The 13,969-nt window shown below is 48.2% G+C and overlaps 1 protein-coding gene across 1 annotated transcript in view; it reads right to left on the reverse strand.

Annotated features, from left to right (window-relative positions):
* Positions 1-224: 224 nt before the first annotated feature.
* kcnc3b (potassium voltage-gated channel, Shaw-related subfamily, member 3b) overlaps positions 225-13,969 on the reverse strand; it is a 24,895-nt gene continuing 11,150 nt past the window's right edge. Inside the window, exons 3-5 of the mRNA XM_047032874.1 lie at positions 3,234-4,215; positions 1,313-1,510; positions 225-346 (exon numbers count right to left, since the gene is read on the reverse strand). Of these exons, the coding sequence (XP_046888830.1) occupies positions 225-346; positions 1,313-1,510; positions 3,234-4,215 (1,302 nt within the window). The remainder of the gene's footprint in view (positions 347-1,312; positions 1,511-3,233; positions 4,216-13,969) is intronic.

Below are 13,969 nucleotides of genomic sequence, written 5' to 3' on the forward strand. Positions count from 1 at the left end.
GAAACAATGGTCAATTTGTGATCTGCAACCATGCAAAGTGTGTGTATGTGTGTCTGTGTTTGCATATGTAGTTTGTGTTTGTGTGTGTGTGACTGCAAACATGCAATGCATTTTCCTAGAATCAACCTCATATCTGGTTTCTGAAGATTCTCAAGACAGAGCTGATACCAGCTAAGGGCTTCAGGTTTAGCTCCATGTGACTTTATGGTGTTACCTCTGTTGGCTTATGGTTTGATCCAGGAGGAGGTGGAGTTTGCATTGAGGTCCTGCTGTAACAGAGACCCTTCCAGCTTATACCAATCCTCAGTCAAGGGGGAGTCAGGGCTGGCTGCCAGAGCTGCGGCCTCTAGTTAGTTGTCAACAGGGTGTGGAGCAGTAAGGAGGAGTGCGAGGGAGTGTTTGGTGCAGGTTGGTTGGGTGGTGGAGGTGGTGGTTGAGGGTTAGAGAGTTTGTTGCAACAGTAAATAAATGGATTTCGGTTTTGGGTTTCAGTGTCACCAGGAGAGGACACATAAGGTCAAAGGGAGGAATGTGTGTACCCCAAAAAACAAAGAGAGGCAGGAACAGAATGGGAATATGGATTCAATATGGGGGTCAAGGTTGGTGGGGAGGGAGAGAGAAAGACAGAAAAGGGGGTGGGAATGGGGGGGGGGGGGCAGGCATAAACAAGGGAGAGGTAGGAGCCAACACAGTAAATAGGTGGGGAGTAGGGCGAGAGGGAAGGAGAGAGGGAGAGAAACAAACAGACGTGACGAGAAGATAAATTAATGCCATGGTATACTGTCTGAGTCATTAGACAGAGCAAGAGAGAGATAGAGAGAGAGATGCTATGAGACACATAAAAAAACACAAGGACAGCACGATCAAAATGGAAGACATCAATGTGATTACAGTGAGGAGAGTGAGGAAAAAAAAACAAGAAAGAGAGAGAGAAAATACAGCGGAACGAAAGTCTGAGGGCGATGGAGACCTGGGACAACGTGGATGTGATGAGGCGGAAACAGGCAGAGCAGAGCAGATGAGCCGAGCCAAAGTTTTCTGTTTGCATGTGTGTGCTTGTGTCTGTGACTGGAGCTTCACTTCAATATAAAACAGCCTCAGCTCCGATGAATATCATGTTGTGTTACTTCACATATATACCGTGTGTTCACCCGTATCTACAGTCAGCGTGAGTGCATTAGTGCCAGTGCGCCTAGCCTGTGCGTGTCCAAGGGGAGGATCTAGCGGCCCTTATGCCTCTCCTGCCGCGGGTGTTGCTGTGTTTACGTCAGTGGTGTGTGTTTGTGTATCCGTCCCCCGAGGAGAAACATACCTTTCCGCACATTCCCATCTGTGGCACGGAATTCCCTGGTGTTGAGCAGGAAGCAGGCGCGGTCCTGCTGGTAGCGTTCCCGGGTGATGCCTCCACGCCCGGCCGGGCTCCTCTCGTCTGGGCTCAACACCTGGTCGATGGTGGGGCAGTCCTCGTTAGCCAGGGCGGCGGATGCCGCGTCGCCATTCTGCTTGGAATCTGGAGGGTAGGAGAGATGGAGGGGAAGGAGGGGGGGGGGGGGGGGGGGGGAAGGGTGGAGGGAGTGGAAGAGGGAAATGAGGGAAGAGAGGGATTGTAGACTGAGGCTTAGTGTCTGGGCGGTGACACGCTGCATACTCATACTCAAAGTATGACAGAATCAAGCGTGTTTTTGTGAGATACTTTGTTGTGTTGTAGGATCAAAGATTGTAGAAATGGCGTCTTGCCTCCCTCTTTGTACAGTCAGCACGAGTCCCTAGTTCCTCATTACTTAAAAAAAATAAACAGGAAACGGAAGGTGATATTTCTAGCTTTCGGGGCTGCGATAAGGTTAATTAACGGTTATTATATTGTTAGTGTAAAATACATTTGAGTTTAATGGTTTATTTCCTTAAATTGTCCTTGAACTGGCAAACAGCACTTCAGAGCGTTGGTTTCAGCTGTCCCTGCAGTCCAACCAGAGCTGAAGGCCTTGTGGTCATATGAAACTGGTGTATCTTTAGCACCACAGATGTATGTATCCCCATATTTTACATTGGGAGGGGGTAGGTGATATGATGTTGCCTAGTAACCAGTGCCAGTGTATGGACACCATATCAGTTCACTCTGGTATGGTGAACTAAACACAGAAAGATGTGTGTGCTGTGTCTGTGTATGTGCCATGTGTACAGGGTGACTGGAGGTTATATCTTTGGACGCAGCTGTCAAACCCAATCTCAAGCACGAGTTCCAACTCAGCAGTACACCGACACAATCCAGAGCTGTTCTGAAGACAGCGCGTATGTCTGTGCGTGTTTGAGGAAGGGAAAGTGCTTGTGGAGTAACAACATTTTTATTGCCACATCAACGAAGATTTTAGGTGTTCACAATTCATGTGTGTGGATTTTTACTTGTATAACACGTCCATCCACACACAAAAATGTCATTTATACATAGGCTGTGTCGGCAAATGTACGTCTTTAACCGTTAGAAAATGTTCTCACTCAAATTACATTAGATTTTTTTTTACACTTAGGCTCCAATTAAGTTCCATTTCTCTTTAAACAGTTTGTTCTTCACTGGCAGATGGACGCCTCATGGCGAATGTGGACACACAAGTTGATCATAAATTACAAATGAGCTCTGATGGGCCTCTATCTCTTCTGGCTGGATCAAGAATCCGCTCCACAAGCCATCCAGAAACGTCTAACATTACCTTTCTGAGAAAAAGCCCCTCATTGCCCTCCAACCCCACCCTCCTGAGGATTGAAAGAACTGCTTCATTACTGAGTATCACCAGCTGACACTGAACATTCGGATTCCAAAGTATCTGGTGCAGCAGATTTCCCCCCACTTAGTGTGCAAATCCCTGTCTTAGGTTTGATGGGATGTAGGACTGCTAAACTGTGAAAGTTTGACAGGCTCTCCCCCAGAAATAGAAGCCTTGGCCTGGGTAATTTGTGCTCCCTGGGCTGAAGGGCAAGAGGCCCAGATGCTCAGCTAAGCTTTGTGTTGTGCTAATGTGCTGATGTGAATCATCAAGGTCCCTTGACTCAAGGTTGTTTACCTTTGCTAAGTCACTGTTTGTCCTGAAGACAGGTGAAACTAAACAACAGCTTACGCAAGGGACCCTAACTCTCAAATCTGCCTGGAGGGTAGCACGAACAGAACGAGATTAGCTGAACGAGGAGGCTAACTTGCTAACGTGTCTCCTGAAGGTACAGCCAAAATGGAAACATCTCACCTCTGTTTATCTCTATGATCTCCTCCTGAGCCAGAGGGCAGTCCCCTGCAAGGCCTCCAGGCCCCATCACCCCACCAACTACGTTTCCCAGGATCCTTTGAGGAGAGGCAGTGGCCATAGCCAGGGCGTCAGGCTTGCAGTAGTTGGGCGAGCCGGGCTGAGGGGCCCGAGGAATGTGCTTGTTCTTCTTCTTGGGCAGCTTCTGCTTGGCCATGGCCAGGGAATAGTACATACCGAAGTTGTTGACGATGACGGGCACGGGCATGGCAATGGTCAGCACGCCCGCCAGGGCGCACAGCGCGCCCACCAGCATGCCGGACCACGTCTCCGGGTACATGTCCCCGTACCCCAGGGTGGTCATGGTGACCACAGCCCACCAGAAGCCAATAGGAATGTTCTTGAAGTTGGTGTGGGCGCTGGCAGTCGGGTCATCGGGAGAAGCGCCGATGCGCTCGGCGTAGTAGATCATCGTGGCGAAGATGAGCACGCCCAGGGCAAGGAAGATGATGAGGAGGAGGAACTCGTTGGTGCTGGCGCGCAGGGTGTGGCCCAGGACTCGGAGACCCACAAAGTGGCGGGTCAGCTTGAAGATTCGGAGGATGCGCACGAAACGGACCACACGCAGGAACCCCAGGACGTCCTTGGCAGCCTTGGAAGACAGGCCACTCAGCCCCACCTCCAGGTAGAAAGGCAGGATGGCGATGAAGTCAATGATGTTGAGGGTGCTCTTGAAGAACTCGGCCTTGTCCGGGCAGAAGATGACGCGCATCATCACCTCGATGGTGAACCAGATAACGCACATGCCCTCCACGTACGTCAGCCAACTGTCGGTCACCACCTCGTAGACAATCTCCTCGCGCGTCACGTTCCCCACCGTCACGTTCTCCGTCTTGTTGTAGATGGTGTTGAAGGCCTCATGTGTCTCCATACAGAAGGTAGAGATGGAGATCAGGATGAAGAGGAGTGAACCAAACGCCACATACTGCAGAACAACGAGAGAGAGACAGAAGGGACGGGTGCAGAGAGAGAGAGAGAAAGATGGGGGAAGTATAATCAGTCATTCAGAAATGCAACCATCCACATAGCGACAGGCCAGCAAACCGAGACACCAGAGAGAGATAGATGAATGATGGGTTTCCACCACTCCGTTTACCATGCGAGCTACAGGGGAAAACAGCAGGACCCGGGTTATCTGAGAGACTGCAGGGCACTGCAGGGTACTACTCAGTGTTGTGAGATAATAAGCCAGGATTATGTAAAGCCCGACTAGACCCTAAAGAGAGATAATTGTTGACCTTCAGGGTGAAATGCAGGGTCACACTGTTACCGGGCATGATGTTTATACAGTGTTATTCTATCTGACACTCAGAAAACGGCTGCAACGGTCATAGGCATGACAGCCCAAGGAGAAAAGCTGTCGTAAAAAAGGAAATAACTGTGGAGACACGTCATAAACCTGCAGAAGAGAGAGCAAAGGGGGGAGGGGACCCTGGGTGGAATGAGAAGAACACAGACTATGACTCCCTCACCGGCACTAGCGCCAAAGCAAGGAGGAGGTGAGGACGAGAGGATGGAGGGAAAGGAGAGGGAGTATTGATGGGAGACAGAGAGAGGGGAGGCGGAGTGGGCAGAAACCGATCTGGGGCTTGTGACTTGTAGATGCTGTGTATCCCAGAGGACCGTCAGAGGGGTTCAGAATCAGAAGGCTCCCACTGGACCTGCTCCTGGCTTCTTACAGTCTCCACTCAGTGTCTCCGGGCCAGGCTGTGGGACAGTGTTTAATAACCCAATTAGGGGCGTCGAAGTGGGGGGAAGAGTGGGACTGACAACCCAGGGCCCCAATGGAGGAAGAAGGCCTGGGAAGGGGGAAGACCAGACCCTCAATCTTATTTTAAATCTCTATTAATAGTCTGAACTCATTTTTACAAATGTATTATCTGTTGCCCTAAATGTACTTGGGGAAACTAAGAACATACAAAATGTTGATTTGGGTAAAATTACTAACACATTATAGACCCATAATGGTATGTAAGTGCATTACCACAAAACATACATTGTGTTACTACTGTCAGTCACAATTGTATATTTTATATTCCACTGCAGAAATATGTCCATATCTAATGTACGTTGATGTTGACGAGAGACAGTGTGGAAGTGAGCTAAAATTCTTTTTTTTCTTTTAAAATGTATTTCAGGATATTCTTTCATGAAGTGATATTCTAAAATCAACTGCCAAAGTAGGTAATGATGTTCGTGAAAAGCATTAGTGTCATCAGTACATTTCCAGAACTGGTTGGACACCGCCTCCAATTTCCTGCCTCTCCTGAGAATCTGGCCTGCCATCATTTCCATTCTACAATGTCTGGCATCTTTCTGCTCATCCCCTTCCAAAACTCTCCTCAAGGCACATTTGTTGGATGGAAAGCAAAACAAAAGCAGTCATAAGAGTGTTCCTGCGCTGAGATCTGCACTCCGCCCAGACAGTAATCTGCCAGTGACTCCGTTTCAGAAAGAATATATCGTTTTTATTTTATTTTTAGAAAACAGTTGACTCAAAATACAGATAGCGTTTATCCAACCCGTAACACGACTAGACAAGGACATCATCGTTTTCCTCTGTATTGTGAACCCTCAGCTGTTATCGCTTTTCATTCGCTCTTTTCAGCGATTTGTTTTCCCAGGGTTTGCTGTCGAGGCAGGCTGGAAGTGGACTGTGTGCATGGTGGAGGACCTCATTATGCTGGTCCGTTTAGTTGTTCACTCAATTACATTGGCATGATAATATAGTGTGTGCGAGGTTCCAAACTCCCCCTTCCCCTACTACAGACCAGTACTTGGTCAGTGGTGTATTTATAGACGTCAGTATGCTTTGTGTTGTTATCAAATAAATAATACATAATAGACATGGCCGGAGAAGATGAGAAAAAAATCAAATCCCACTTGAGTGGAGCCCATGTAAGTGAAATCCTTGAGTGCCTTGTGCGCGTTTCCGATATGTTGTTCGCATCCAGGATGTAAATGTGGAGACGACATGAAAGGAGGACTCTTGAGAGACTACCGTGAGGTAGCTCAGGTGAAGAGGAGGGATTGTGATGTTCATCATGGCTCCTGTTTCTAACCATCAACATGAACACGTTGAACCTTGACCCCCCCTTTCACCGTCAGGCATCAAAACGAGAGTGAACATTCATCTCTCTTTTCTTGACAGGAAATAGATACACTACATACATAAGCCCAAGAGAGATACAGTAAATATAGCAGAGATTAGCTGAGTGGTATTAGCCTGTGGCAAACGAAAGTCAGTCATAAAGGCACTTTTCAAAATCCAGCCAGTGTCAAGGAATTTGATTGGGCCAGCTGTATTAAGGGATTAGCATACAGTATGTGCAGATATGTGGAGATGCATTAGCATGTAATTTCAGGGGATGTTGGTGGTATTCAGGTTTTTCTGTGACAAACCTCCAAAAAGCTTACGTAAGCTCTGACTAGATGAGGCAACATACAGTCAAACCAGAACACACCAAACCAGCCCCCATCCATTGTATTGATTGAGAAGTAACTCTTCATTCTCCCACAGCTGGATCATTCTCATTCTGGTTGATTTTCCTCTTTCAGACGTTCTATCGCTATCTCTCTCTCCGTCTCTTTCTGCCTCCCTCCTCGTCATGGCTACCTTATGTTCTTCACCTCTTTCCAATCCTTCACTTCCTCTCCATCTCTCCATCTCTCCCTCCTCTCCTCCCTCTTTCCTCCTCTGCCATGTTTCTCCAGTCTGCGTCTGACCTACTTTTTCAGATTGCTGCAGTGCTCTCCCCCTCTGTATGGTGAACACACACACACTACATGCACACACACACACACACACACTACATGCACACACACACACACACTACATGCACACACACACAGACACACACACACACTACATGCACACACACACACACACTACATGCACACACACACACACACAGACACACACACACACTACATGCACACACACACACACTACATGCACACACACACACACACACACAGACACACACACACACTACATGCACACACACACAGACACACACACACACTACATGCACACACACACAGACACACACACAGACACACACACACACTACATGCACACACACACAGACACACACCCAGACACACACACACACTACATGCACACACACACAGACACACACACACACTACATGCACACACACACAGACACACACACAGACACACACACACACTACATGCACACACTACATGCACACACACACAGACACACACACACACTACATGCACACACACACAGACACGCACACAGACACACACACACACTACATGCACACACTACATGCACACACACACAGACACACACACACTACATGCACACACACTACATGCACACACACACAGACACACACACACACTACATGCACACACACACAGACACACACACACTACATGCACACACACACACAGACACACACACACACTACATGCACACACACACAGACACACACACTACATGCACACACACACAGACACACACACTACATGCACACACACACAGACACACACACACTACATGCACACACACACAGACACACACACACTACATGCACACACAGACACACACACACACAGATCAGATTCAGTCCTGTCTCCCGTCCACCCGCCGCCCCCGTCCCAGACACCAGAGAGGAACCAGGGGGACCTGCTCATGGAGCTCTCTCATTGGCCAGGACCCGTTCCGACAGCTGCGTAGTTAAAAGCAGAACTATACATGTTGATTAGGAGAATTGAGGGTTATGTTGACAAAGAGCATTGTGGTAGTCTTAGCTTTAGGAGTAGGTACAGCGGTAGTGCTAGAAGGAATACCTTTCAAGTTAGTTCTCTGATGTATTGTCTTGAACATTAGCCGTCTCATATGCACACTCACAAACACATACACACAATGCATGCATTCACTCACTCATTCACTCACTCACTCACTCACTCACTCACTCATCACATTCACACATGCAAACACGCACACCTACACACGCTTATTCACAGTCCACTAGCCATCACCCTAAAAAATTAACTTTGGAAAAACTCACATCAAATCTGATATGTAGGCTGCACAGGTGGTGAGACAGAGGGAGGGAGGGGGAGTGAGAAAGACACAGCGAGGGAGGAAGGGAGAAAGAGAGAGGGAGGAAAGGAGACAGAAAGAGACAGCGAGAGATGTAGGGAGGAAGGGGGAGGGAGAGAGACAGAGAGGCCGAGGGAGGTTGGGTGAGACGGAGGGAGAGTGAGAGAGACAGAGGGAGGCAGGTTAGATGAGACAAAAGGTTAATGGACGGGGAGATAGAGAATGTTGCAGACAGGGTAGCTGGATCCAGGCAAAAAAAGAGGATGATTAGATGAGAAGCCAATGATCAGAGGTCACATGACAAAGCAGGAAGAGGTGGAAGGGAAGGTACAGTACAGGTAGACTGCAAACAACGACAAATGCAAACTTTGAACTGGAGTAGACTGACTCAAGAAAAAGGATGGTGCGCTCAGTAACAACGTATTTCACCCTTTCCTCCTCCATCAATATTTACAGTAATGTTGCTACTTCAATTACATGCACTACAAATGTAATATTCCTCAAGTGCAAGAGCAGTAAAGAAAATCAATAGATCAATCCATCACGTGAGCCGATGCTTTTTCAGCTGTATATATTATGTTAAGTGAAGGATCTATGGTGCCATGAAATTATACTGTACTTCCTGGGCTTGACCACTAATGCAATGCAATTCAGGCTATTCATCAAGCCTGCATGAACACAGGCGTGTGCATGTGTGTGTGTGTGTATATGTGTGTGTGTGGTACATGGGTATGTCTACTTGGCAGAAAGAGAGTGCTACCTACATGATCACTGCAATGAGGCACGCATGAAAGATGAAGAGAGGGAGGGGTGAGAAAGAGAGAAAGGTTGAAATAGAGAGAGAGGGAGAGAGAGGGACAGAGGGATAGAAAATAATAGGAAGAAAGGGGGGTGGATAAAAGTAGGAGAAGTACTCTGTCACTTTTCCTTTATTTATCCCTCCATCCCTCCATCCCTCCATCCCTCCATCCCTCCATCCCTCCACCCCTCCATCCCTCCATTCCTCCATCCCTCCATCCCTCCATTCCTCCATTCCTCCATTCCTCCATCCCTCCATCCTTCCATCCCTCCATCCCTCCATCCCTCTATCCCTCCATCCCTCCCTCCCTCCATCCCTCCATCCCTCTGTCTGCTGCTGTCTATTGGCATGGAGCCACTTATCCACTTGATAGAGTATTGGGGTTAGGTGTGTGTGTATTGGGGTTAGGTGTGTGTGTATTGGGGTTAGGTGTGTGTGTATTGGGGTTAGGTGTGTGTGTCCATATGTGCAAGCCTGTTTGATTGTGTGCTTGTGCGTCTGTCTGCATGTGTGTTTCTGTGTGAGTGTGTGTGTGTGTGTTTCTGTGTTTCTGTGTGTGCGTGGGTGTGTGTGTTTCTGTGTGTGTGTGTGTATGTGTGTATGGGTTCGAGGACAAGAAAGTAGATGGTCTGCTTCCTAAGTAATCTATGTTCATACAGACTGAGAGCCCAAGCTCATTAGCATAGCATGATATACGACCCCCCACGGAGACCCCTCACTACGTAGTTTACATAGATGTAAGCAGACCAATGACCTTCAAGCACCACAGTTTTTCTGAGCTTGAGAATTTGATTTGGATAGATCATCAACATAAATTTAAGAGAGAAGGAAGCGAGATGGAGAAGTGAACAATGAGGGGGGGAGAGCGGTAGAGGAAAAGGGAGAGAGAGAGGGAAAGAGAGATTGAGAGAGGGTGAGAGAGAGAGAGAGGGAGAGAGAGATTGAGAGAGGGAGAGGGAGAGAGAGAGAGAGAGAGAGAGAGAGAGAGAGAGAGAGAGAGAGAGAGAGAGAGAGAAAGGCAATTGAGAAAAGGACAATGAGGCGTTGACACAGTCGACCCGGCTGCTGCTGTTGGTGATGGAGGGCGGATGAACTCATGAAGGAGGGGGGAGGAGGGAGGGACCTGGTGACTGTGAATTAGAGAGACAAGAAAGGGTAGAAGAAATGATAGAATGAGAGGGTGAGTGGAAACAGAAGGGCCACCAACAGTGGAGATTAAAGGATGAACGGAGAGAGAGAGAGAGAGAGAGATGCAGCCCTGTTGAGTGTGAATGCAAGACAAAGAAAAGAAATACACACTAGAGTCTGGTGTGAGAGAAAGAGAGAGAGAAAGAGAGAGAGATAGAGAGAGATAGAGACAAAGTAGAGGTCCAGCAGGCATGGTGACACAGCGTCAGTGAGACCCCAACAGTGGGTCAGTGCATGTGCGTGTGTGCGTGTGTCTGTGTGTGTGTGTGCGTGCTTGCGTCTGCCCGTCCGTGTGAGTGTGTGTCTCCCTGTGCGTGTGTTTACTGCGGCACAATCCAGAGGAGCTTTATCATTACAGTATTACCAGGGCCCGTGTCACCATGACAACCACTGCGTTAGCCTCTCTTCTCACAGCACCAAGTATGGGGATCCTGCCAGATCCTGCTCCAATGCTACCTACTAGGTCTCCCTGATATAGGGCCTGCCTCTGTCAAATCCTGCTCCTCTAATGACTGACATGGCTCCTCAATAGGTGTCCATCCTCTGCCAAACAGCAATCTGTCAAGCAAGGCTTCATGCTAATTGCTTAATGAACATGGCGATAGCGCTTATTGTGCAGGTACAATGTGAGTGACCTTGAGGGAAGGTGTTTTTGGTGTGTGTGTGTGTGTATGTTTGGGATGGGTGGTCTTTCGTCCACGTTACCACGGTAACTCTGAGGGAATTGCGTCCGATCCTGATTCGATCGAGAGCGCGATCGTCCTCGTCGAACAAAGCAGGAGAGAGCTACGACTGCAGGCAGCCGTTAGAGGAGGCTGGAGGAAGATGTGAAACCTGCACATGAATGAAGCATGAGTCATGGCACATCAATGATTAAAGACAAGACTTCTCCAAGGAAGTCCTTCTCTCCCGAAGGGCCACGGGTTAAACTGGAAGAGCCTGATTAATGTATAATCTCATGGAGGAGAGAAGGAGAGAGAGAGGAACTAAGTGTTCCTTCAGACCATTACGAAGGAGAGACCCACAGTAGTCATGACAGTGGCTGTGACCCAAGTTCCGGAACAAACCTTCCTGTCAACCTCAACCTCACCCTCATCATCATCTTCCTCTTCAGAACTCGTATCTACAACTGCTTGAGTTTGTTCTGGCCATGTGATTATTGTGAAATTATAGCAACCTGAAGGAGTACCGGAACCTTCCACTGTGTTCATGCAGAGGGAGAGAAGGAGAGGGAGAGAAGGAGAGAGGGAGAGAAGGAGAGGGAGAGAAGGAGAGAGGGAGAGAAGGAGTCAGGGCCAGAGGGCGAGAGAGCTTGTAGGGCGGGGGTGTGTGAAACGGACAGACTCTAAAAGTGGGGCAGTAAGAAAGAGAGAGAGAAAACGGACGGAGAGAGAGAAACAGAGAGAGAGGAAGAGAGAGAGAAAGGAAGAGAGAGAGAAAGGAAGAGAGAAGGGGAGGGAAGGAAAAAAGAAAGAATGTTGAATAATGAATTAACACTGTAGCTTCAGCTTTAGCTTTTAGTTTTTGAGACCTTTGAAAGCAGAGGTGTTAAACAGCATGCTCTTCTCAGCACGTGGGACGAGAGGCTGCTCAAACGTGACCATGAAATGTATCAATAAACAACAAACAGAAATAATTGAACCCTGTTTACTCCTGAAGTTTACCTAGCAAACAAAGAAACATTTAAATGTGTTTATTAATGCACATGTGGTCAAGCTAATATTATTAAGCTTATATAATGAACAAAATGTAAACTTTTTGTAAAGGAGTCTTTGTGCGTGTCTGTGTTGGTAAGTGAGTGAAAGACAGGGAGGGGAAATGAAAAAGGGAAAGAGAAAGAAAGAGGCACAGAGGATGGGGAGAGAGAAAGAAAAAGAGACAAAGACAAAAAATCCAAAGAGGCTCTAGTTGTCAGTTCTCCTACTGTGCATGTGTGTGTCAAACACGCCCTCATCCAGGGGGAAGATCACATGACCACAGACTGACTACACAGGAACCACATGGCGACAACTACACACATACCTATTCTCTTACACACACACACACACACACACACACACACACACACACACACACACACACACACACTCTCCCAGCGGTGTGCTAAAGATGTGGAGGGAATGAGAGGACCGGACGAGAGGGGAGGGGGGATCTGGTGACTGCCACCTGAAGAGGATGTGAGTGAGAATCGCAGGTCGAAGCAGCACCAGATATCCTATAAGAGAGAGCATGTGTGTGTGTGTGTGTGTGTAGGGTGGGGGGGTTTGTCCATGTAAGCACCCTGGGGAGATGCAAGGGATCTGAACTGGGGGAGGTGGGGGGGAGGTGGGGGGGGTCTGGATCCCTGAAGCCAAGAATACCCCACTTTGGCAGGGGGCACCCGGTGTAGGGCACTGCTGGATACTGAAGGGCAATGGGAGGTGAGTGCATGGAGGGATGGGGTGGGCTGTGTGTGTGTGTGTGTGTGTGTGTGCGGGATTAGGGGCGTAGAACGAGTGTGATGAAGAGTGATTGCGATACTTTGCCTGTGTGTGTGTGTGTACATGCATGCATTTGTGACAAGGAGCTCGCATACGCGTATGTTTGCACTTGAGACGTGACTAGGGATCGTTTGTGTTGTACACATAATACAAGAATTTGCTGATACACATAAATCAAGTTGCTTTATGATGCTTAGAGACATCTGACAGATTTTTTGCAAGGCTGTAATTGTATGTTCTTAATGGCCTTCGTCATTAATTAAAGGTTCAATCAAAAACCAGACAGACAACACACAAGCACAAGCTCTGTGTTCCACATCCACATCAGTGAAGCTTCAACATACAGTACCATCGTTAGAGAACCCTTCACAAGACAGAGCAGGAGAGCAGAGATTCCCTGAAAGACTCAACCGCCAACACACACAGCAGTGCTCCCCCAACTCTCTCTCTCTCTCTGTCTCTCTCTCTCTCTGGTCGACACGTCACAGTGTCGTATCTGCTCAGCAGCATTGAGGTTCCCTCCATTTCTTCCCTCAGCAGTCGTGTCAAACATCTCTGAAGAACAGACACGGCATGGAGCCGTGTGAGAGCGGGAAAAAGCCCCCCCCCCTCAAAGTCTGCTTTGTATTCGATCCAGTTCACTGCAGAGTACTATGTTGCATTTGTCCTTGCGACGCCCCCCCCCTTTCTCTCTTTCTCTTGAGCGCCCCCATCCCTACCTCCGCCCCCCCCCCCCTCCACCTACTCCTCCTCTTGCTTGTATTGTCTGAGAGGCTGAGTGAGAGCTAGTTTGGCAAAGCTGTCCCTGTTCTATCAGCTGTGATGACCGAGTACCTGCCAGTCTCATCCTTCAGCACCCCCCCCCCGCTCTCTCTTTCTCTCCATTCCTGTGTCTATCTCTATATCTCTCTGACTCTATATCTTTCCGCTTCTCTCTGTCTCTCTGTCTCTTTCTGTCCTTAATCTAACTGAGAGGTTTGTGCCAACAATGCTTTGTAAGAGAAACAGGAAAACCACACACACACACACGCACACACACACACACTCAAGCAGACGCCACAGGTTTCTGTGTGTTTATGAGAGAACAAGGACGTTGTGGGCAGCTATCTAACCATCCACCTCTTACCAA

The sequence above is a fragment of the Hypomesus transpacificus genome, chromosome 13 (genome assembly GCF_021917145.1).
Source record: "Hypomesus transpacificus isolate Combined female chromosome 13, fHypTra1, whole genome shotgun sequence".
NCBI lineage: Eukaryota > Metazoa > Chordata > Actinopteri > Osmeriformes > Osmeridae > Hypomesus > Hypomesus transpacificus.